This window comes from Homalodisca vitripennis, chromosome 7 (genome assembly GCF_021130785.1).
Source record: "Homalodisca vitripennis isolate AUS2020 chromosome 7, UT_GWSS_2.1, whole genome shotgun sequence".
NCBI lineage: Eukaryota > Metazoa > Arthropoda > Insecta > Hemiptera > Cicadellidae > Homalodisca > Homalodisca vitripennis.
In genome coordinates, this window is record NC_060213.1 from 28,864,396 (window position 1) to 28,890,164 (window position 25,769).

The 25,769-nt window shown below is 32.4% G+C and overlaps 5 protein-coding genes across 6 annotated transcripts in view; 2 read left to right on the top strand and 3 right to left on the bottom strand.

Moving 5' to 3' along the window:
- LOC124365780 (protein pygopus-like) overlaps positions 1 to 13,434 on the bottom strand; it is a 56,512-nt gene extending 43,078 nt beyond the window's left edge. Inside the window, 1 exon segment of the mRNA XM_046821791.1 lies at positions 13,241 to 13,434. Within this exon segment, the coding sequence (XP_046677747.1) occupies positions 13,241 to 13,300 (60 nt within the window). The 5' untranslated portion in view covers positions 13,301 to 13,434.
- LOC124365781 (venom serine carboxypeptidase-like) lies at positions 599 to 2,083 on the bottom strand. The gene has a single exon (XM_046821792.1). It carries the CDS (start codon positions 2,042 to 2,044, stop codon positions 674 to 676), a length of 1,371 nt encoding a protein of 456 aa, XP_046677748.1. The 5' UTR covers positions 2,045 to 2,083; the 3' UTR covers positions 599 to 673.
- On the top strand, positions 9,721 to 13,737 carry LOC124365782. The gene has a single exon (XM_046821793.1). The coding sequence runs from the start codon at positions 9,816 to 9,818 to the stop codon at positions 11,016 to 11,018; it is 1,203 nt and encodes a 400-aa protein (XP_046677749.1). The 5' UTR covers positions 9,721 to 9,815; the 3' UTR covers positions 11,019 to 13,737.
- A 1,197-nt stretch (positions 13,738 to 14,934) lies between these two features.
- LOC124366660 (venom serine carboxypeptidase-like) lies at positions 14,935 to 16,314 on the top strand. The gene has a single exon (XM_046823262.1). It carries the CDS (start codon positions 14,935 to 14,937, stop codon positions 16,312 to 16,314), a length of 1,380 nt encoding a protein of 459 aa, XP_046679218.1.
- A 2,656-nt stretch (positions 16,315 to 18,970) lies between these two features.
- Positions 18,971 to 25,769, bottom strand: part of LOC124365783 (tubulin polyglutamylase ttll6-like) — a 35,992-nt gene continuing 29,193 nt past the window's right edge. Inside the window, exons 15-17 of one of the 2 annotated variants that reach the window (XM_046821795.1) lie at positions 25,367 to 25,442; positions 24,794 to 24,910; positions 18,971 to 19,263 (exon numbers count right to left, since the gene is read on the bottom strand). In XM_046821795.1, the coding sequence (XP_046677751.1) occupies positions 19,079 to 19,263; positions 24,794 to 24,910; positions 25,367 to 25,442 (378 nt within the window). In that variant the 3' untranslated portion in view covers positions 18,971 to 19,078. Of the gene's footprint in view, positions 19,264 to 24,793; positions 24,914 to 25,366; positions 25,443 to 25,769 lie in introns of both variants that reach the window. The other variant, XM_046821794.1, reaches the window with a different exon arrangement.

The following is a 25,769-nucleotide window of genomic DNA, read 5'->3' on the forward strand; positions in this document are numbered from 1 at the left end:
GTTCTATTGACAGATCAATTCCTAGTATTTTGTGAAATGTAATGCCATGTACTAATGAATGGATAAATAAATTTTTGAGTAATTATGTAATGAAACTTGCGACTTAAACAATATCCTTGAAACAGATGTTTATGACAGTTAAATATAAAAGTGGTCATCAGACTTAGTGTAACCAACATTGAAAGTTAGCATTAATTAAGGGAAAAATGAATGAACTGAGTCGTAGATAAAATCTATTTCTATGAGGAGTATTTTTTTATCTATGAAAGCTAGAGTAACCTCTATTTACACTTTAAAAGAACATTATTAAGTTTTTAATAAATAAATTTATAATAATGATTACCTGAGTTTAATTAAATCAAATTTGCTTTTTGTTTCTTAGTACAACTTACTGCTAAGAATTACTTTAATATAAAAAATATAAAGGTTTACTGACATAAAATCGTGTACGGATACACGTCTTAAAAACTTTTCCCTCATTTTCTTCTTTAAAAAACTCTTGGAGTGTTAAAATTGCATTTTATTACAGTAGTGCTATATTTTAACTGAAACTTAATCAAACAAAAAAACTTTAAGGTAAAAGATTAAGGAGAACGAATTTTAACAAAAACAAACCTATAGTTTATTTAAACAAGAATAAAAAAAATGTAGATGTGTTGACAATTTACTTGTATTAACACCTATCCAAAGCATGGAATGGATCATTAGCAGAGCCGGATGTGACGGAGTTGACGAGAAGGAAGGCCCACTCGGGCTGGTCAAACGGTACAGAATGGCCAGCGTTGCGTATCAACACATCGTACAAGTTATGTTCACCTTTTAGGTAGCCAACCTGTCTTCCATTGACGCACCACTTCTGTCTGGTCGAATTCTTGAAGCGGGCCTCTCCACTCCAGTTCAGATTGTTCTCGAAGTTCTCGACGGTCGGGTAAGCACAGACGACATCCAGTTGTCCCGTGTAGAACACTATGGGGTAGGACTCTAAAAGTTCTTCGACCCAAGGTTTGACCGACAGAACAGGGTCCACACCCATCTTATCGGCCACTACACTGTTTTCAAATGAAAAGTTTGTGTTTCCCACGTGAATTGCTCTACGGATGTCCGGTCTTTGAATGAACTGTTCATAAGGTGTGGGGAATATAACGATATCTTGAAGATAGTTTAAGATACTGACATTTCCAACGTATTGCAAGTACACATCGCTGACCTCGGCAGATCGGATTTGAATTGCCTTTTCATACTCTTTGTTCTTCATGTGTTCCTGGAATCTTCTCTGATAGTCGTAGTAAACGTCTCTCCCTGTGGTATCCACCAGTCCCAACTGGTAAAGGTAACTGCCTAGGTCGTTTTGGTAGATAGCGTCCATCCAACCGTTCCCGATCATCATCCCACTCAAATTGATCTTCACCTGAGCTGTAGGATTGTTTTTGTGTATCGTATATCCTAAAGCAGGGATAAAGTGACCTGCATAGGAGTATCCAGAGATGAAGAACTTATTACTTCTTAATTTAGGGAACAGTTGGTAGAACTGGACCATTGCAGAGTACAATTGCTCACCGAGCACAGTTTCATTTTCAACGTAACATCCTTTCCTGGTGAAGCTGTAACCTGTTCCCACTGGCTGATCAATGAAGAGAAGGTTGTTTTTGACATTCCAGGAATACTGCCTTCGTCCCAACGTCTCCTTATAGGTCAGCGGCCCATTTTCCTCAAACAAACTGTAGATAGAAGACGCTCCTGGACCACCTTGGAGGAAAAGCAAAACAGGAGCACTCTCTTGGTTTTCTTGGGCTGGGAAGAACCAGAAGAAAATATTCGACTCGCAATCCTTGTTGACGGTGAAGTATCCGGAGTAACTTGTGATGTTCGCAATATCCGGAGTCACTCTAGCCCTCCTCTGGGCTTCTGGCACGTTTCCAGCATCCAACAATGGAGTCAAAATTAAAGGTTGACCCACATTACTACCACTAGACTTTACACGATGTCCGTTGAGTAAAAGAAACTGTGTGCACAAAACCACTAACACTGTCTTGGAGAGCAACATCCTCACCCGCAGTCAGCAGAGCAACTGACAGCACCACGCCGTGGTCCACAATTTATAGACTCTGATTTGTCATGCCACAGTTATCTGAGAGGTTAAACACCAGCCACACAAGTTGAGTAACGGGCCGTGTTTTCCCTATGTCAAGGTGAAAGTTTGATGACTGTGAATTATACTGTTGGTGCTGCTATACCTTGTATAAGAAATAAAAGAAACTGTGTCAAGCTTAAATTAAGATAAATGGTTATTACCAGTTTTGAAATAAAACAAGATGTTTAGTGCCAAGATTATTTTTATTTGCATGTTTCATTATCTCTTTTGAGACACTAGCTACTTATCTTAAAGGTTGAAACACAATGCAATCCTCCAGAATGTTTATTTTTAAAGTAGAGATAGAAGTAGAACAAAATCAAACATGAGTAATATTGGGATATATGTAACTCTATCTGTATGAACCAAACAATTTAATAAATCTCCATAAGAAATAATTCTAATTCGATTACATTAATAATATATTAAAAGCTAATTAAAATGAACATTGTTTACTGTTCATTGCACTTACAGAGCTCACCACAGGTTATCATGTCACCTGATAAGAACATTTGTTTGAATTACAAGAAATTGTAAAAATTCCAATAGATTATAGGTTTTACATATGACCTTGAAACTCTTTGTTTAAACCTCCTGTGTTAATTTGAATGATGGATGTATTTCAGAATGTTTACTAAATACACCTCTTAGTTTTGATAATATGTATTTAGAATTAATTTACGGTAATGCCAACATTTTAGATAAAAGTACTTCCAGTTATTCCTTCTAGATCTTTGAAATTGTGATGCTGTGGTTTTATGAAACTATGTCTTATGTCAACATTTACTTTGTAAATAAACACTACTTCTTTATATAGGATGTTCAGTGTTCAACAAAAATGTAGGTTATATTTTGTTTCTGTTAAAAATGTAAATAACGGAATTCTAAGACCAAAGATATGTTTGATGTCATTTGGAGTGATCTAGGTAACGAGTTCTTAATGATCACGAAATTTGCTCCTTTCTGTAATAAATAACAGGCCTTAAATTAGTATTTAATTATTTTCTTGTATTGTATGCACTATTTAAATGTGTCTAATTTATAACAAATTTAAATTTTCAAAAATAAGACAACGCTTGACAAATATACTAGTAATTATGTACTTAGCCATAGTCTATCTGTTTTCTCAGAGTGTTGTTTTAAACGTTAAAAAAAATTCTATTTCCCTTTTAAAATTTCTAAATTACCTCCCTATTCAAATGTTTTTCAATAAAATAAAGTTAAAAAATTTATGCTTTACTTATTTTATCTCCAATGCTAACAATATTGTTGATTCATTCTGTTTATGGGACTCGGAAATTTTATCGTTTCCAACAATTTAAACTTAATTATTTTAAATAATAAATTATAAGAGTCTTATCTACTAATTCTTAAAGTCGATTTAAATTCTAATACTCTAAAATATTGCTATCACAGACGTAGCCATGGGTTCAAGGGGTCCGTACACCCCCAAAATTTTCTAAATTTTCAATTACTTTTTTAGCAAATGATTATTATTATTTAAATAATTCAGTATTAATGACATGTACTGCTGAAAGATCGTTCTCAACATTGAAGCGGGTCAAGAACTTTCAAGGTCAAGGAACAAAATGGGGTTAACTGCACTTGCCTTACTTTCTGTCTACTATGGGAAATTATTAGTTGTTTTGAGCAACCCCAAAATTGTTTCCTGGCTACGTTCTTGATTGTTACGTATGTTTTTGAGTTCTTGGTACAAACCTTTATTCGGCTATCTTAATTTGGTTTCAATATTGTATAACTGTAAAATAGATTTAACACTTTGAGTGAAAAATTGTTCCAAAATAAAATGTTTATCTACTGCTTAAAAACAAATTTACTGTTATATTAAAATAAAATATGTAATCATTTTGCGGGCAATGTTGCAATCTTCAAATATTAAGTGAGTTCTCAATTAATTAATTAAATTTCTGGCATATTTAATGGTTTTATTCTCATATTTGTATAAGACTTTTTACCTCAAATACTGTCTTTTGTAATAAAATAAGTTAATTAGATTGGTTATAAAAACGAATCAACTATGAAGTGTTACAGCTTTTACAATAAAAAAATTAATAAAAAATTTAATGTTATACATACTTTTGTACATTATGTATACTTTGGAACCATACTTACCTATGTGTTTCCATTGTAGGAAAAATACTATACATTTTTTCATTGTGAAAACTTTAAAAAATTTCAACCAACAACCTTAACGTTTTCTATAATTATTCTGGAACCTGAAACCTTTTTTACTAAAACTCTGCACCCTGTGCTGCATGCAGACCACTTAAAAAATAAATTATAAGGTTTTAAAATTTTTGAAAGATAGTTCATCATAAAAAGTATGAAAGATAGATCATCAGGACAAAAATCATTTGTTTAAATATTTGAATAGAATTGATTAATAGTGTTTACCTTCAAGCCATATGCACCAACTTCAGGCTGCGTATCAACTGGGATGGATAAACATAACGGTCGCATTTTCTCTTACTAAATCTTTTCACTTCTAAATTTTTCCATATAAATTTTAACTCATATAAAATTATTTTGTGTAGTGTTTTTTTAAATTTTTTTATAAAGACTGTAATCAGAATCCCTTTATTTCATAAACAACAAGTTTAGAAAGTGCATCGTATTAACTTAAAACAATATTTAAACAAAAACATACAATGTTAAATATTTACTGAGTTTCATAATTTCTGTACAAAAATTCATCAATGGAGGGAAAGAATTTTCAATGAACCTGTCTTTCAGCTTCTTATTTAGAGTTGTTTGTAGGGTTGAAAAACTTTGCTCAGGCATAGGATAGCTTTCTCTGGAAGAATGCTATGCGATGTGTAGGTAGGGAAAACTGCTAGGAGTGCCTTGTATTGTGCTGATGGATGTGGATAAATCTCTGTAGATTCTCTTGTACAGCATACATAATTACTACAATTATATAGATGGAGGGTACTGTGAGTATTCCCCATTCCCTGAATGCATCCATGCATGACTCTCTTGGCTTCAGCCCAGCTAGTATCCTCACAGCACGCTTTTGTAGGACTAACACTCTCTGGAGATTCTCTCCAGAAACACTTTCAGAAAGCGCATAGTATGCGGCTTTAACTGCCTCTACAGTGGAAATTGTTCTATTTCTTCGAATTGCATACAAAGCCGAGCCCAGTTTGTTACAAAAGAACTCCATGTGTGTGGTCCATGACAAGAGTTCATCTATAATTACACCCAGATGTTTTGCTGTATAAACTTGCTGTAAGTTTGGCAGTGGTGATATATAAGTCTACAAAATTGAAAAAAATTATACCTAAATTGTGAGAGGAAATTGCTGCAGATTCTGTAGAATCATAAAATATTAAGGTGCACATCATTTTCAAGAGTGATTTAATATTAGTTATATGATTACTGTATGAACAATAATATAATTATTTGTGAAGTTATTTGGGAGTAACAAAGCAAGGTATGTCGGGCTTAGCCTGTGCACAGTAAAATATTTATATTGTGTATTATATATAATATATATATATATAATATAATTAATTATGTATAATATATATATATATATACATATAAAATATTATTATTATATAAATATATATTATATATAATATAAATATTTTATATATTTTTATATATATAATAACATTTATGTGTCTGTCACACAGAAAAATAAATATATGCCAGCATTGTTATTATACTTCTTTATGTTGTAAATAAAGAAATTTTGACTATTGACTGTTATAATTATGTCCAATTAGCTATGCACTGATAAGGGATTAATCTACTTCTAATCTGATAGGTCTGTTGGTAAACACGGTGGGAAAGTCCATGCTCTTTTCATAGGAAGTAGTCTTTCCTTACTGGGAATGCATTGGGTTTTCCAGTCATTCTGAGAAGTGTGACACAGCTGGCCTTACACTGATCAATATTCTATGAGAATACAATGAACAGGAAAGTAGATGACAAGAGTAGAAAGGTCAGTGCTGCCAATTTAATAGATTATGTTGTTGTAATGATCTATTACGAATAATCTCAGATGTAAATTCAGCATTTGTTTATCCATTTTTTGTGACAAAAATATATTTTGAAACATTTATTTATCAATGCAATCCAACTAAAACCACTAATGCAAAAAATTAAAACAGATCATCTAATATTTTTAAACTAAAATATGTAAACAGTGGTGGATCTAGGAGGGGCCATGGGGGCCCTCTCCAAGATTTTGAAAAAAGATGTTTTTATGAAAAAAATGTTATTACTCTCATATTAATTGTAACTATAAAAAAATAAAACAACTTAAACAAAACTTCGAGTATCAGTCAATTTATTCCTAAATATTTTATTTTTTATTGTATCTAATGCAAATCACATGAAATAATATAGATTATAGTAAACTAAAACCAAGGTATTCTGCTCCCCTCCCCCAGGAATCAGTACTGGATTTGCTTTTGACTCATAAATAAAACATCTTTAAAATAAATAGGTAAAATCTGTAAGTTGAGTAAAATATTAATTTTAATTTGTGTATTCTAAAAAATTGTCATAAGGGCCATACCCAGATTTGGTGGACCTCGGAAAAGATATTCGCCCCAGCCCGTCATGCCCCACCACCAGCCCCGGTACAGGTGTGGCGGGACTGGCCCAGGCCCCGGTAAAATTGTCAGAAAAAACTGGTCTGAGTACAGGCATGATCGTCATAGAAGTATTAAAAATTCCTTTTAAAATGTTTCGCAACATAATGAATGGTTAGATGAAGAAAATCAGAGATCAAAGTTAAAGTTCACTTCTACAGATAGAGAAAACCAACTAGTTAACTTTTGAAATCCACTGTCATATGAATCTTATGGTATGAACTGGAGAAAATTTCAGTTGGGATAAACATGTACGGTACTGCACGTTTTAAAGAAAATGGCTTCAGGAATATATTCACTAAGGCAAATGTCAAAATTTAGCAATTAATTTACTCTAAAAACTATATTTTTTCATTAATTCATTCCTGTTTAGTTTTTGGAATTGGCATATATGGAGGGTGGTACTACAAACGGAAATATGGACAGTTAGTTATTGCAACAAAAAAGAGCCATTAGAATCATATGCAGTCTCAACAATGATTCTTTGTTTGAAGTTTGTTTTTGATGATGGAAGGATTATGAAGGAAACAGGATTTTTCCGGATATTTTCTATCGTTCAGTGATACAAAACGATCATGATGAAAAAAAATAAACAAGCATGATGATACAAAACATTCCTGAAGAATGAGATTTCCGTCAAGCATCATTTTGCTGAAATTGGTATTATTACGGTTAAGGTTTTTATATATTACAGACAGTGATTCATGTAAAGAAAAATTCAAATTTAAACTTAGCAAGTAAACATAATTACAATACAATTGCCCTATGGACGAACACAGACTGTTTTTTGAAAAAAGACACATGTTATGGGTACAAGGTTTCTATGCTATCTCCCCACAGAATTTATAACTAGTGCAGTAAAAAAATCTAGATGATTACAAAATACAAACTGAAATCATACCTAAACAAATCTGAATTTATATTAGTATATATATATAATATAGTTATATTGATAGTGATGTTGGCGCTATTCATTGTACAGTTTGAATGATTTGTAAATAAAGGAGTCCACATAGAATTGAATACAAAATGTTATTGAATTTCCTGTAGAAAAAAATTTCAAAAGTTTGCAAATTGGAATTTTTACATTTGGTTCAGATCTATAAGCAGTGGAATTTAAACACTTTCTCAAAATATGGTTAAATAGTTCCTCCAATACATGTTATGAGTAATGTTTCATGTTTTTACACCACCAGAACATTTTGGAAATTGCAAGTTGAAGTTTTATTTGTCTCCCTGTGACTTTTACTTGAAATCAACATGAAATATTTTTATAAAAAAAGAACTTTTATTCAATAGAGGTATTTGCCATTTAAAACTATTAATACCTAACAAAAATTTCATGTAATTGCTTATATGGAGGAATTTCCTCAAATTGCTAGAGCCTTACAGCTCTTTAAACTAAAAATAAAATTTGTTGTTACAATCCATAATCTTTGGTATTAAAAATCTTACAAAATCATAATAAATTAAAGGAAATGAAACATTTATTTGTTCAAACTTGTACGCCAAGTTATAAAAACACAGACAGACCTTTCCATAAGCCTTTTATCACTGTTTTAATCTTTCATTTCATCCCAAATAAAAATTTATCTTTTGTCTGTCTGTCTGTAGGATACATTGAGAACGAATTGACACATGGATTTGAATTTTTGCATGAAGCATTATTTCTATATAGGAGACATTGAATACAGTGATGGTACAGGTTACTCCATGAGTTTGGCTGAGTAATGGCAAAGCTTAACTTCTGCAGGATATCTTGAAAACAAATTAAGCTATAACCTTAAAATTGTATATATGTAGATATCACTAAGAGGGCTGGCAACAAGAATCTATCCATCTGTCTGTTTTCCACAGAATATCTAAAGAGCTAACTGAGCTACGAATTTGAAATTTTGTATGTAACTCCATTTCTAAATAAAAAGATTGGGTTAATGATAACACATGTACGTCCATGCTATTTGGCTGTGTTAAGAAAGCCTGTTACTCAGAAAGTAATCTCAGGAATGAATTGAGATACAGATTTGAAATTTTGCATGAATCTTTATTAAGAACGCAACATTACCTTAAAACCATGTTGATATTTGTACATGTGTTGTATACGTGTGATATAACTAATGGTAGAAAGATTTTAAGGATGTAAAGATTCCATTATATTCTTTTTGGAATTCAATAAATTAAAGTTGGATATTTTAATGAGCTAAAACATATAGCAATCACTATTTAAAATAGCCAAAATATATCTAACAGTTCTGAAGAAAATTTTAAAACATACTTTTGAGGTGTTTAGAGTTGAAGTGATTCTCTTCACATACTGGAATACACATTTTTTACTCCCGTATCTTTAAACAAAGAGCTATGGGAGATGTGTAAGATACGGTTAATACGCATTCACGATTAACACTCTTTAGTTTTTGTAGTTTGGCACTTTTTTTCGTATTTTAACGATGTTACTACATCATTAAAATACTCAAAAAGGTTCGTTCTTTTTTGAATAACCAATAAAAATACTAAAAAATCTAAAAATATATTTTAAAATTGAGACCATTAACATTGTTTTTATGGGACTACAATCAAGATGGCCGCCATTACAGCTGTTCTTAAAGGTACGTTTTTATAGTTATGAGAAAAGCGAGTCAACGCAAGTTAACAAAGTGGAACATAACAAATGAAAGTTAACCCCACAGAGGTATCCTTAAGGTAATTAAATAATAATATTATTGTATGCCGACCGTACTTGTACGATCACTAAATTATGCAATTTAACAAGAACTAGCGTGAAACAACCTATTAAACGAAAACCATAACTTGTTATCAATTTGTCACATTTTCTTATAATGTATTGGAGAAAGAGGGGGATAATGCTCTGTAATTAAATCCCTGTCCAAGCCAATTAGGGTAACCACTTCCAATTATCTGTGTCACATGTATTTTATCATTGAGGTCACAGTGTCATTAGTGATAGTAGTGGTGGCAAAACTTCATTCTTACTAGTTAAACACAGTGTCTTCACTTGTTACATTTCACTATTTCCTAGTGAGTTTACTCGGTTGCAAAAGATGTTAATTGAAAAATTGAAAACGGAGATTCTTCCTGCTGCATTCAACAAGGACGGCATCAAGTATATCGGTTTCAAATTTGATACGGAGTCGATGCCAAAGGATCAGTTTTGTTCAAATGCTGTTTTCATCATGGTGACTGTGTGTAAGAATAATGAAAAAGTTGAAATGCCTGTATTAGTGAAGTTCGAGCCATTCGATGAAACAGTGAAGAAGACATTGAACAGTAACGTCATGTTCTACAATGAGGTCTTCATGTATTCCCGAATGCTACCTTACCTCAATAAAGAGAACATCGCTGAGGATAGCTTTGCAGGTTTTTATTATGGGAACGATTTAATTACGGGATCTGACAACGTTATTATCATGGAAGATTTGAGGTCTCAGAATTACCATCTGTCAGAAAGCACCTTAAATTTGGACTTTGATCACTTATCTCTTGCACTCACCAAGCTAGGGAGATTTCATGCTTTGTCGTACGCTGCAAAAGAAAGGTCACTCGAGGAATTTACGATGATGGCTACAAATTTCAAGGAGCCTCTTCATAAGGATAATGGACTGTTTCATTTTGTGTCAAAAGCTTGTGTACATAGAGCTGTTCAGCCACTTTTGGAAAAAGGTAAACACATCGAGGTGCTAGAGAGGTTTTTGAAGCGCATCGACAACAATTTCCTTGACATTTTTCAAAATCTGACCTCTGCCGATGATCCTCTTGCAGTCATCTGTCATGGAGACTTCTGTAGGAACAACATGCTCTTTCAATATACTGATGGTAAGCCTTCAGATGTTAAATTCTTCGACATGGCCACATCCCGTTGTTCATCTGTAGCGATTGACATCTCACTATTGCTTTTCCTCAACTGCTCCAAAGAGGTCAGGCATGCTCATTGGGATGACCTGCTGCAATCTTACCACACCTCACTCTCAAGCGCTGTACCCGGGATAACAGTGCCTTCGCTGGAAGAGATCAAAGAAGCCATGAGACAAAAAGCTATATGGGGGTTTATGCACTGCTCTTTCTTCCTGCCAGTGATGAAATATGATATTCATATAGATGAGAACGGTTTGAAGACGTGGAGCAAAGAGGAGATTGTAAACTTCCATCTTGCAATCGGAGGAGAGGAAGGTACAGAACTTATCTCTGATCTCACAGAAGAATTGGTGGATAGACAATTCATAACTCTTGGACACTCATGGATGTAAGAACATCATTAATTACTATAGCTAAAGTTTTTAGCTAATACATACTCTTGAAATCTTATTCTCATTTTTAAAACTGAATAAATCACAATTATTTGAATAGATTAAACCTATATTTCCTCTTTAATAACATTTGTTTTATTCATGAGCAATAATGGCACTTTTAATTCATTTCTCAAAGAGTAGAAACTCATTATGTGGATTTTACAGAAAAGAAATTTAATGTGAGTATAAGTGATTGCAGATATTCTCATCTGAGACCAAGGGCCAACTTGGATTGCATAAGTACACAATTTGGTTTTTCCTAGAATTGATAGAGAATTTTTCCTAGGAAATAAATAGATTATCAGCCACGCTAGTTTTGGTGGAGATCAAAATAGAAGCGTATAAAAAATATACTGTAATATATTTCTTCGATCATATTTCTTTAGCTTGACACCCATAAAACCAACCAACACACACATAAATAATTATTATACAACCGTTAAACAACTAGATAAAGAGACAAAGTCATCACTTTTAACCAATATAGTCGCCTGAAACTGATTTAGCATTATTTATGTGTTATCTGGTTGGTTTTATGTGTGTCAGGCTAAGAAAAATGTGATCTGAGAAAAACATTTTTGTTTCTTATTTTTAACCCTTTTGATATCCATAGTGGGCAATGCGATGATTGATGTCTTTGTTAGGGTAAATTTCTCTATCAATTCAAATACATTTGTTGCTTATACGTAGAAAATTGGCTTTCAGCATTTGAACTATTAAAAAATAAAAGCTATTCAAGTCGCACATTGGACCTTTATTACATATTACAAGGGATAAAATGTTTACATGATAGGCTCTCATGGCATGGAATTCGTAACCAAATACTCAGAAGCTACAAGTTTCATTTTTGGTGTAATGTGAGAAAGTATAAAGCATTTGTAAGAGGGGGTAGAGCTTAAACTGAGTAAGAGGTCCAAAAATGATTCTAAACCTATTTTAATGCCAAAATTACTTGATTCATCCTAACAAGTTTCAAAATGATAAACCCCCTTTTGCATTTTTTTGTCTTAACTATTAAAAAGAAAACCATGACCATAATAATAGCTTTTAGCTTTTAAGAGTTAAAAAAACTATTTAAACTACATAAATTGTAATGTGTACAAATCTGTACTCACGATGGGGAAGAGTGTGTTGTAAATTACGGTTTTTGCTAGTTTCAGGGTTAACAATTATTTATGGAGCCTATAACAATGGACTGGAGGACCATTAGGCCTAATAATAAATCTTATCAGAGGTCAGAGATCTTCAAAAGTAAAAATTTTTAATATATTTTTACAACTTTTGACAAGAGCAATGAATATTGGCAATATTCTGAAGGCAGCAAGGAACATATTATTAAATGAAAAATTAGTTAATCTGAAATGAGAAACTAACCATACTTGGTTATGTGCAATTTACTTATAATTCAGATGAAGTGTTATTTGAAAGATTATGCTTAATTTAAAATTAAAAGTTAAATTAATAAATTTTTGATTGTTAGGGAAACATATTTTCAAAATAGATATTATTATTACTTTTTCTACTTTTTCATTAGAAATCAGTTTTATACACACAACACCAGAAATAAAACAGCTTGACATTCCTCAACATCGACTGACCAAATTTGGAACATCCCATATGGTAAATAATTGTGTAAGATTTTTTTAACAAGCTTCCAGAAATTGCTCATGTTTACTCCCATAACTAATTTTAAAAGAAAATTTTATTTGTGACTTTAAATAATCCATTTCATTCAATTGATGAGTTTTTAAATATGGATGTCAATATTCAGTTTTAAATCATTGGATTTTAATTTTAAAATATAAGTTTATTTAACAACTGTAAGGTAAACGTTTTTGAGTCTCTTAAATCTGTTTTGTGGTTTTCAATAATGGTTTGTTTCTATATTAGTATGTTTTATACTAAGAGTGTATTGACAATGCCTATTTCATTGTGTATATATATGTGATCAATGGCAATAAATATCTTATGTCTTATACTAGACATTAAGTGGGTGAGTTGCTATTTTGGTGAATTCTATAAATGTGACCTCTGTTTATTTAAAACAATTTGAATTAGAAAGTGCTAACTGCGTAAAAATGGTTGTACTAGTTTGGACAGGTACAATAGTGGTAACAAAACATTAGATTCTACTACCCTTCAATAACCTAGCAAAATGTGTGGACCAAAAAAGAACTTACTGTTTCGTAGACTAGTAGCACTTGCTTATATGACACTGAATAACAATTGCTTTCAATCATTATTTTCGCTTTTACTACATAGAAATCTGCACTGAAAGGGTTTTCTAACTATCACAACTTTTACATAGGGGATATTTAATGAACAAAGTAACCTCTAATATTTGGTAACAGGAAGTACTGTAACTATTTGAGTATTGTCTTCCTGTTTTTCATGATTCAACAATTCATGCAGAAGTCATTGAATAAACAATGTGTCTGAGGAATATAACCTTATATCATCAGTGCTTGTTTGTTTGTCAATAGACTGACTTGATTGTTTTCCAGCCTGCTCAACTCCTTGTTATCTGTCTGGAGACTTTGTAACTGCCTTATCTATAACAGCAAAACTTATCTGCTTTCTACCTGAACTGGACACCATTAATATTTATTTTGTGTCTTCAAGTTTATTTACATCCATTGTCAATTAGAAAATATACAGCAAGTATAAGCATACTGAATCCTGAGTATTGTTACCTTTATTTATTACTTACAACATCGCAAAGTAATTTCTTTCTCTTAAACATGTCAGTATGACGGATTTAATGGAAAAATTACCATTGAATTGTTATAAATATATTGAAAAATAGTTAGCATTTTGTAAATAAAAAAAAAAAAATTTAAGTGATTATGCTCGCTTATGCGTTGACGGATTTAATTGAAAAAAATACTGTTGGAATTGTTGAAAAATATTACAAAATACTTGGTAATCTTTAATTTTTGTATAACTATATTGGTTTTTTTATTTGAATTTAAAAAATTTCAACAGACACAATTTTGTTGATATTCAAGAAAATTACACTAATTTTTTAAAAGTTTTCTCTTATTTATTAATATCTATTTGAAAAATTTGATATACTTTAGTAGTTCTAAGTATTAATGTTTTTTATAAAAAATAGAAAATGGCAACAGGGGCGTGTATTTTGTATTTTGTAAAAATACAAAATACACATTCCTGAAACTATGTTTATAGGACATTTTTTGTTTGGAATGCTAATACTATCACTTTGTATTGGAATTGTAATGAAATTGTTCAAATAGTTATACCTAATAAATTTTTTATAACTATACTGTTTTGTTTGCTTGTTTTTTTTTGCTATTTGACTTTAATAATTTTTATTAGGTGCCATTTTGTTAATATTAAAGAAAATAACACAATTATTTTTAAAAATTTTCCAAATATTGTAAGTTAGGAATAGAATAACTATTGTGCTAGTTTTGTGGTACCATAACATTAAAATCATAGTAAATTGCTTTGTACATCAAATGTTTTTATATAATATTATATTTTATTTACATTGTGGAGGAACAGGATTTGAATACTCAAATAGCTATATTTATAGCCAAATAATTACCATCAAAAATGTTTTCAAATTTTCAAATAAATGGCAATAATAATATAATAAAACTAAATGCAATAAATATGAACAAATTACAACTAATGTATTACATGCTTATTTTAGTTCAAATACAGTACACTTTGCATTCTAGATATAGCAGTGTGCTCTGTAAACTTACACAGTGACATAAGGAAAACATGTCTGATACCAATCTATTACGGTATTTTAGCCTCTCAGAAAACTGCTGCGTAACAAATAAAGCGTACAAACTCAAGGCACATGCTGTGTTGTTATCAGTTGCATGTCTGATATCGCGAGATGTGGATCTTTGTAACAGTGTCAGTGGTTTTGTGCACAAAGGTATTGTTACTTGATGAACATTTTGTAGATTCTAGCGCAGTTAATAATTTTGATGTGGGAGAGCCTTTAATATTGACCCCACTGATACGAGCAGGAAATGTGTCAGAGGCCCGGAGAAGAGCTAGGGTGAGACCTGACATCGGAAACACCACGAGTTTCTCCGGATACTTCACTGTCAACAAGGGTTGTGGGTCGAATATTTTCTTCTGGTTCTTCCCAGCCCAACAAAGGAAAAAGGATGCTCCTGTTGTACTTTTCCTCCAAGGAGGCCCAGGAGTTTCTTCAATCTACAGCTTGTTCGAGGAAAATGGGCCCTTGACCTATAAAGAGAAGTTGGGACGAAGACGGTTTTCCTGGAATGTCAAGAACAACCTTCTCTTCATCGATCAACCGGTTGGTACAGGTTATAGCTTCACCAGGAGAGGATGTTACGCTGAAAACGAAAAAGAAATTGGTAAGGAACTGTACTATGCGATCGTCCAATTCTTTCAGTTGTTTCCTTACTTCAGAAGAAATAAGTTCTTCATCACCGGTTATTCCTATGCAGGTCACTTTATCCCGGCTTTGGGTTACACGATTCACAAAAACAACCCTGATGCTGAGGTGAAGATCAATCTGAGAGGAATGATGATCGGGAATGGTTGGATGGATGCTCTCTACCAAAATGATTTAGGTAGTTCACTTTATCAGCTGGGACTGGTTGATACAAACGGACGAGACGTTTATTATGACTATCAGGATAGGTTTTCTGAATACTTAAAGAACAGAGAGTATAAACAAGCAATTCAAGTTCGAATTGCCGAACTCACTGATCTGTACACCACTTACGTGGGAAATGTCAGTATAACTAACTTTCTCGAGGATGATGTTACACTACCAACGCCTTACGAGGAATTCATACAAAGACCGGAAATTCGTAGATCACTTCATGTTGGAAACACAAATTTTTCGTTTTACAACAGCGTGGTGGAGGAAAGATTGGGAGTCGATCCTGTTCTATCAGTGAAACCGTGGGTTGAGGTGCTTCTAGAGGATTATTTTATAGTGTTCTACACGGGCCAACTAGACCTCCTTACGGCTTATCCGACCGTTGAGAACTTCGAGAACAATCTGAACTGGAGTGGAGAAGAATGCTTCAAAAACGCAACCAGGCAGAAGTGGTGTGTTAATGGAAGACAGGTTGGGTACCTGAAGGGTAATTGCAATTTGTATGATGTGATGGTACGCAATGCCGGCCACTCAGTATCCTTTGACCAACCTGAATGGGCTTTTATCCTTGTCAACTCTGTCACTTCTGGTCCTAAAAATGACCCCTTTCATGCCTTGGATAAGTGTTAAATAAATTAAATAGTATAATGATATTTATAAAACAAGTTATAAAAAAGACTTCCGTTAAATTAACTGCTTTAACAAAATACCATTAAATCGTTCATCCTTCTGAATTCAAGGCACTTTGATTTTGAAATAAAATATGTCTTCTGAAATACTGGTAGGTTTCATAAGTGGTTGCCATCTTGAAAAATTAAATTGAAGATTCTTTAATAGTTTTTAAGAATTATAATACTCATAGTATGTTGACTACCTATCAGTTTAGCAGCTTACAAATTCTTTTTAACCAATTAGAAGTTGCAACACCTTCAACCTCACAAGATCTAGTATATTGTTGTTTTTTTCCTTAAAAGTAGTTTTTAAACAATTTATTATGGATTGAACAAGGCCTTCTTAAAATCGTGTTGTCTGTCTGTCTGGTAACTCATGCTAGAAAAGTTTTGGAGACTTAAAACTTGGTACATAGGTTCCTCTTTGTCCAAGGAGAACCCTACTCATTTTGGAGTCATAAGTTCAAAGGACAATCTGTCTGTTTGTGCACTAACTCTTTTGTTACGATCTGTCGGGACCTTCAATATACCTACGTACCGTATCGGTTTATTTTTGTTCCATGTCATAACCTACAAATGTATGACTGCAAGTTTGATCTTTAAAATGAATAGAATATACTGTATTGTAAACTTACTGAGAAACACACACACACACACACACACATATATGTTTATATATACATATATATATATATATATGTATGTATATATATATATATATATATATATATATATATATGTATATATATATATATATATATATATATATATACTATCTTTCACAATTGATTGCCTATTTATAGGATTAGGGTATTTGATTACATTATAACCTCTTAATTTATAAGTATATTAGTTAAATAATTTTTATGATGCTACTCAATGTGTGAAAAATGTATATTCAATGAATAAAGAGACTTTCAATTCAATTCAATCAAGATCTAGTTGCATTCATACACTTCTCATACTTTGTACAACAACTATCAGGGTTTACGAGATATAAAAAAACTTGTAAGAAAAAAGTTATTGTAAATTATTTGAGAGTTATAAGCTCTTGTTTTTGCTTTGCATATATAATTGATTATTCTTTGTTAAAACTTTAAACAGCCTTGACTACGAAACATAATGAAATATCAAATAATTGTTTTGATATAATTTAATTGCAAGAAACCTTTTAGTTTGTAAAAGACATGTCATTATATTATGTAATTTACAGGATAAGCTTTTAAGCTGCTCTTATCTTGTAGCTTATTATTGGTTGAGGACATCTAATGAACCTATCCAAGGCAACGTATAAGGACTATTTTCTTATCAAGTTTACTTTGAGTAACAGGAATTAAGGCAATTAAATTCACAATCTCGTGTAATATTACAAAGGCTTTTTAACTTCACACACTCACTCAATTCTATCAAATGGAACTATAACGACATACGTTTGAATATAGCCTAAGTTGAATTTTCCATGCCCAATTTATCACTAACCAATTTTTCAAATTGAAATTTAGCTTTTGCTCTCTTTGACTAATAAAAGCTTTATTTAAGAGTTAGTTTTAAATTTTAACTAAACGAATATTTATATAAAAACTGTGTTATTAAAAAATAATTAATCTTATTAACAGATACTTTTTATTTGTTCATATAAAGAAATGGGTGCATGCATACACGAATTTTGAGTCATGCTCTCAAAAAGTAATATTCTTTATAATTTAAAATACATTTATTACACTAGTGGCCCAAACAGTTGCTCTATTATTGGACTTCTTTAACCATTTGAAGAGTGTGCACGGCATATGCTGATTGGTCCTATAAGGGAAAGCAGTATTTTTACTGACATATCGTGACATCTAGTGGAGATCTTTGGAACTTGTTATCCTGATAATGTCACTGTACACATCCTACTTCTGTATAATGGTTATATCTACCAGTAACACATCCAGATAAATCTTAATTGTAACAGTTTGGTGCATTTTTACTCCTCATTGTACTGTGGTGGATCAAATACACACTTGGGTGTGACCGTTACAGTGAGTGGTCAATACTTTTTTTTCGTTTTCTTAGAACAAGAAGCTTAGAAATAGCACCTAGCCCTATAAGGACCTTTGTAATGCTTCCGGAGGGAAAGGGTATTCTGGATGGGTAAGGTTGGAGGTAGGGCCGCCTCCTGTTGATATCTATGAGGAAGAACTTAGGGCACTAATCTCAAGTCATGGCCCCTCGGAAGAAGGGGAAGCCAGCTCTGAACCAGCCTCTCCAGTCAAAGCAGGCAGGAGGTGGCACACCCTTATATGTAGGCTATCAAGAGCCTTTGACTCTTAAGGAACGAACTCCACCAACTCCAACAGTCATCTATCAAAGTAGACTAGACCAATCGAACTACCCTTGTGCCCCAGATTCTTAAAATTTGAGGTTAGTGATGTGCCACTCCTGGACATCCATAAGGTTCCCCTGATTTAAGTGACACATTGGTTTTTGCTGTGCCCAGTGGTAGGTTCAACTGGAAGGTATAAACCAACCAGAAGTGATTGGGTGTCATGAATACTTGGAAAAAAGTTAAACATCCAACACTGCTGGATTACAATATGTAATGACAAAGAACAAAAATCGAATAATGCAACAACTGCAAAACTGTATATTCTTTAATTTCAACAATACAATACTAAAATTCACATAGAAACAAAAAACCGTACAGAGTCTTTGATGAGCAAGGCTGAACATTGAGCAAATATTCAATGAAAGGAGATGAACTTTTCACTGCTGAGTCGCCGCTCGAGCCCGTGAATCTTGACGGTGTTGGAGAAGTGCCGAGCGATGTGTGCCTTGGTACTCTTGGCACCGAGCGTGGGCCACTGCGCAGACGCAGGCAGATCTGGTCGCACCCGTATCGTTGCTTCATTACACATCACTTGTAACCCTGCGCGACAGATTGGTCTTGTTATCAAGGGGGAATTTTTAATTTGCGCTATTTTTACTATACTTAAGATATTCTTTGGACAACAGGGTAAATTTGGTACAGGAATGTTAATGGCACATACTTGCTGAGTCTGGATTTTTCAATGTGTCAAAATAAATTTAGCGCCAGACAATGTCAATACAGTTTAATTCACTTACATGGTTTAACTTAACAGTTTTAAACAAGGTAATTTTCAATATCTCTGATGTTCTTAATATTGACCAAACAGGTGAGTTTCTTTTTTAGCTGCACTTGGTCTTCTACTAAAAATGAATAAGGCTGGATATGTAAACGTTTTCTAAAACTATTTTACAAAAGTAAAATGGAAATTGTACTTCCGTGATTTATTTGATGATTATATTCCAAAACACTGATGTAAAATTTGTATTAAACAAATGAGTATAACAACTCCTTTTCATGTTATGTTTGTTTGTTATAAAACTTTAAAAATTTGTACTTATTGTTTTAAATAAAACTATTATTACTAAGAAAAACTTCATTTACACACCTTTCTTACTTGTACATGTTTAAATAAAAATATTTTTCAGTGTTCTTGTATCATTGCAAAATACTATTTTTACTATTGTTAGATGATGGGAAATGATAACATTAATTCTGTGTCTATTTATCATTGTTTAATGTAACAAAACAGTTGTTTCATTATAATATCCTTCTAATTGGTAAAGCTTAGTGACGAGAGTTTGTCTCTTTGCGACAAGATAAAGACACTCAGAGTCTTCTTATAATAATATTTTTTAGCATAGTAAGTAATGATACTATTAGATTTAAATTATAAAATTTGTTCTAAGAAACAGATGTATCTAAGAAATCCTAGCAATAAAAGGTATTTTTATTTTATTGATTTATTTTAAACCATTTTTTCTTAATTATACACAAAAGATTGTATATTTTTAAAATTCCAAACAGACACAGACACCACTTTTATTGGTGGAATTTGTGTCCCATAAAAATATAAGGACTATTTATGGCATCATCATTATATTGATAGTCAATTCATTGCTGTCCTTTAACGTTAAAAAATGCAGATTACAGTGCAAATTTTTTTATAACACAGATTACATCACTAAAAGAATAATCCAATTGTTAGATATTCCAGGTTAGCTTATCAAAACAAAATGGATTTACAAATCCAATTCGTTACTAGAATATATATAAGTTGATAAATTCACAACAATACTCATGGTAGGCTAGTTCAAGCTGAGTTTTTAAGTGTCAATCATTAAAAAAAAATCAAACACTTCTAATCACAACTATTAAAGTACTATTACCGAAAATAACCTATGGGAAATGTAACTGAACCACAACCTAGTAGATGAAGTAAAGAATAAAACACTGATATTGTAAATCTAGGTTCAAACTACCAGTACACCAAATAAGTACAAGGTATGTAATACCTTAAACATTATTAAGACTTTGTGATTTTGAATGTTGATGTTTAAGAAAGTACCTTTAATTCTTTGATTTGCTGACAACAATCAGAAGAGAACTTTGAGTTTAGCTCCAGTTTATCTTCCTCTTAATAAATCTAAATAAAAATACCTCTTCACCTTACACTATATTTTGTAGTCTAGGTGTCTCTGGCATAGAAATGGTGTAAAGGGTTCATTGTGTGCTTCATCTTCACCAGTTTTTATTTGAATCTCTTCAGACGAACATGACTCCAGATTTCAGGAGTCAAGTCTGTTAGCGTAAAATTCCAGGCGCTTCACTAAGAGAAAGGGGATTCGCAGCTAAACTCAAAATTCACATTGAATCAACCCTTCGTACCATACAAATACATTATGTGCAGTAACAATCAGAAATCAAAAAAAGAGGATGTAAATAGAAAACGTGTTCTTATGGGATAGGATATTCCTAGAGGGATAGGTGCAGTTACCTGATTATAAATTACTGATAAAACTTAAATCACTACATGTGATTTTATCACTACTCTTCTTAAATCACAGGTTGACCTGAGGTCAGGGGTTCAGTTGGGAACAGCTCTTTACAGTGATTTGTTTGATACCGCTCATCACTACACAAATCAACTGAACTGAACGTTATCGTTCCTCACTGCACGGTCGAGCAACGTTGTAGCGTTACTGAACCTAATTCCTGTAATTTCCTTTTATCTGAAAACCACTGTATTGAATTTGTGCTATGAACATTTTATAGTGTGCATTAAAAGATGTCATCTTTGAAGGTCATTACCATAAATAAATACAAATAATGTATACATTATGACTTTTGTAGTAACACCAGCCCCTTATAGTGATCAAAGGTTATTTTCACTGTCAACGGAATGACATGTTTACAGCAGGAACGGTTATCACAATTCACTCAAAAGAAAAGGTAAGCTCATCATTAGTGGAAATTATCCAACTTCAAAACATGGGGTAGGTGAATGACCTCGCATATCCTCACAGCTTTTCTGTAATCATTTCATCTACTTAAGGTCATATAGCTACCCTCTAAGTTGAGACCCAGCTGAGATGTCAGGCCTATACTCACTGAGAATTCTGCACTCTAAAATTACGAGATACAACTGAGTGAGTGATCATGTACATTACAATGTTACTGGTCTGAACGTTGCTCTTTAGTTTCATAACCATCTTTAATGACTAGCTGTCTCAACACCTGACTACCTACCTTTGCATTCAAATCACTCACCAAAGTCACTACACCTAGCAGAGTGTCAAAGAGTCACAAGTCAGTATTTCACCTTCTCTGGTGCATGTGACGTGTGTTGTGTACTGCTCTTGTTTATGTGAAGTCACATCACTTGAGTTCTTTGTAACCAGTCTGGACTTTATGCCGTTTGTGTACCAGTTAGGTACAGCCAAAGTTTTTGGTATAAAAAAATTTGTCAAATTCATTTTAGTGTGTAGCAAAATTATTTTCTCAATTTTTAATTTTGAGTTTTTATTTTGCACGTGTTCAACCGTTCGTATTAAGGTTTTTGACACCAGAGGACGACGATACATCTCAATCCTCAAAACATAGTGCTTTTTAGTAACAAATAACATTGGCAAATATCCGAAATTCTATTATCCTTTTAAATCATCTATCGTCAATAACAGGCTTTAAACAAGGACTCACAAGAAGTTTAATCTTTTACAGGTCAAAGTGGGCATACAGTTGTCATTTACCAATGTTACTTATGTGCAATGGTTCAAGAACTTCGGATAAACCTGGAGCCACTGAGTTATAACATTATGGCATTTGACAAAAGTGTAAACAACACTTTTCTCTTGTTATGCACATTCTTGTTAGGAGACAGGTGGATCAGATACTTGTTGCGTTTAACTTTATAAAAAGAGAAAGTTACTGGTGGCTACAACTTTCCTTCTCTATGAACAACCTTAGGCTTTCAAACATATCATTACAGTATGTTTAGTATGCTATACACAAAACATACCTTTTATGGTTTGAAAATAAAAATTTCTTTCCTTCAGTTCTCTCAGTAGTAAGAAGTAATTAACATGCTGTGTGACCTAGCTGAGTGCTGTAATTTCTGACATTGTCAATGATTTGTAAATATAAAAATAAAAAATAAAAATTATTATTGTATTATTTTGAAGACGAATTCTTAATGAAACACACAGTTTTTATAAGATCTGTACTGATGTCTTTTACATTCAACATTTTTATAAGCCGTGTTTAAAATAATATGATTAATTTAGGTTCATCAATCACAATACATGTTACCCCCAATTTTAATTATAATAATTTTGCCTTTTAGGTATATATTTTATGCACTACTGAAATTATCATGCCTTAATTCATTTCAGGAATCACATCATATATAACAGTTGTTTCTTCTAATTAACATTTTTTAGAAATTCTTATTTTTTATTTATTTAAGTAAAAAATTTTAAAAATGGTTTGAACTTCATCTAAGAACAATGATTACTTACAAACATGGAGGAGATACATGGACATTTTTTACTCTAATCTTTTAACCATTTTGATTTCTACCAGAGCACTTTTTGTAAGTATTGTCTAACTCTTACTGTTATGATTCTTTCTCCTCACACAAGCTTTTGACTCATGGGAAAGAACAGAATGAGACTAAAATAATGTCCAGTTTTTGCTCAATTTCACATTCCGCTTAATGTAGCGTTGAAATCTGCCACTATCACAGACTTGACTCCTGGAATCTGGAGTCCACGTCAGCTGTCTGAAGAGATAAAAAAAGTCAGTCACAAAGACGTTCAAAACGAACTCTTTACATTGTTTCGACTCCAGAGACACCTAGACTACCAAAGAAGTCTGTCTGGTTTACCCAGCAACTATCCATGTAATATAGATGAAAAGGTGGTACCACTGTCTCATCAGGAGCACACCAAAATAATGTTTTTAATTACGTTGAAAACCTTCCCGATTCATGCTTGATTCGCAAGCATCAACATGATGTTTGTCTTAGGAAAAAATATTGAAGGCAATGGTCAAATCTAATCCTGTCAAACATAGAAGGTGCTCAGGCAAAACAAAGAGTTACTGATTTCAATGGTGTATTTTGTTTTCCTATATTTACAATGTTAATTTCAGTCTGGGTCTGGTTCTGGGATTGCTGATATTGTTTTGTATTTTTGCAGTTACACCTTTGAGCGATTTGAAAACGCTAAATTCTTTTGACAAATTACACACGATTATGATATTCTCTAATCCACAGTTATATAAACAAAAATAATGTATATGCCCACACCACAAGTACTAAAATAAACACAACAGAACAAATTAAAATGTCACCTTAAAATTAACTATTGAACATTTTGATTGTTTCATATTTTGATTTTTGTCATATCATAATGCACTGTCAAGTGTATTCGCACCAATATGAAAACCAAATGTTTTAATAACATTGAGTTTTATACATTATAATTATCTAGACTACAAATCTTTTGGAAAAAGATGTATTACATATTTAGGATTGTAATAAATGTATACTTTTAGAGATATTTTTAAAGTACACATGTACAACACTCAAACACAACCAGCCATTTCAGGACCTTCCAACTGTGACGTAGGTTAAGATACTTAAATGTTGTCATCAGTGTTTCACATGCTGTGTGTAAATTACCCAGGAGTTATGTTAAAAAATGGAATTGACAATTTAATTTCTCTCATATGTGACTGTAATATGATTCTCTGAATCTTGATTGACTTTGGCTTCGTTTAAGGGAGTGAACAAATGATTTGGATCCAATGAAAACTTTCAATATCCAAAAAGTAAATGATTTATTCATTTCATGATGAAAAGATTTTAAAGATTGATATAAACAACCTTTTATTTAACTATGCCACCGATAACACTATTCATTAAACTATTAGTAAATGAAAATTTGTAATAGATGAACTGAAAATAACAAATGGCCATGAAAATTTACTATCTTTAAATTTATTATGATTTGAAAACAAAAGAAAACAAAAGAAGGAACAAGTACAAAACAAAAACAATACAACCAAACCAAACACCGCTACTTCTCACCGGGTACAGGAGGATCCAGAGCCATTTTGTTCGGGAAGACAGAGGAAGAGGTTTTGGCACTAAGAGTTTTCGGTGTGTGCCATCGATCATTGAAGTACGCTTCCGCCTTACTGGCTGCTTCTGGAACAACAAATCAATTACTCATAACTATCCACACCTGGTACAGAACATAAAATGGTTTACCTTTGGATAATTCTTGGGAGTCCATTTTCTGTTCCAATGCTTTACCCAGATTTTTTTGAGGTTGTTTCCAACATAAATAACTTTGTGCCAGAGAAAAAGATAATACAGAATCCATGTTAGTTCTAGCCTGAGAGTTTAATCATTATAGAGACATTTTGGAAGAATTTTTTCCCATACCTGATCAAAAAGTTCAAGGAACATCTGTACGTAATTTGAAAATACACTGTCAGCTTAATAAGTACTTAACCTACAAATCGTACATGATTAATGAATGTAATGAAGACGAAAATGGATTAAATTCCTTGCAGTTTTAGGCCATCCAAGGTAACTTAACTGATAAATCAGGAGTTGACTACAATTTTAAGGCTTTAGTTCTATAAATATACTTACGCAATGTAGTCGGAGGTTCAATTACGGTTCCTTTAACAGATTGACAATTTGTTTGGTTTTCTTTCGGTGGCAGTTTCTGAAACAAGATTATAAATTCTAACAACTGGGAAAACATAACAACATATACAACTTGAGAGGTTTTAAAACATACACTAACACTAGCAATAGCAAACGAGTATGGGTTCCAACCATTTGGTCTATTCACCGTAGAATCATTCTGAAATGTGTCCTTTTCACGTGTTTCAGAACTAATTTTGAAATATAGTCGAGTCCCAATATAAAGGATTCCCAAAAATAACAAGTTTTAAAACTTCCCTTCAAATTACCCTCTCCATTTACCCCTTCTTTTACAGCGGGATTTAAACATAAGGTGTTAGTGAAGACAACCAAAGAAAGAGATATT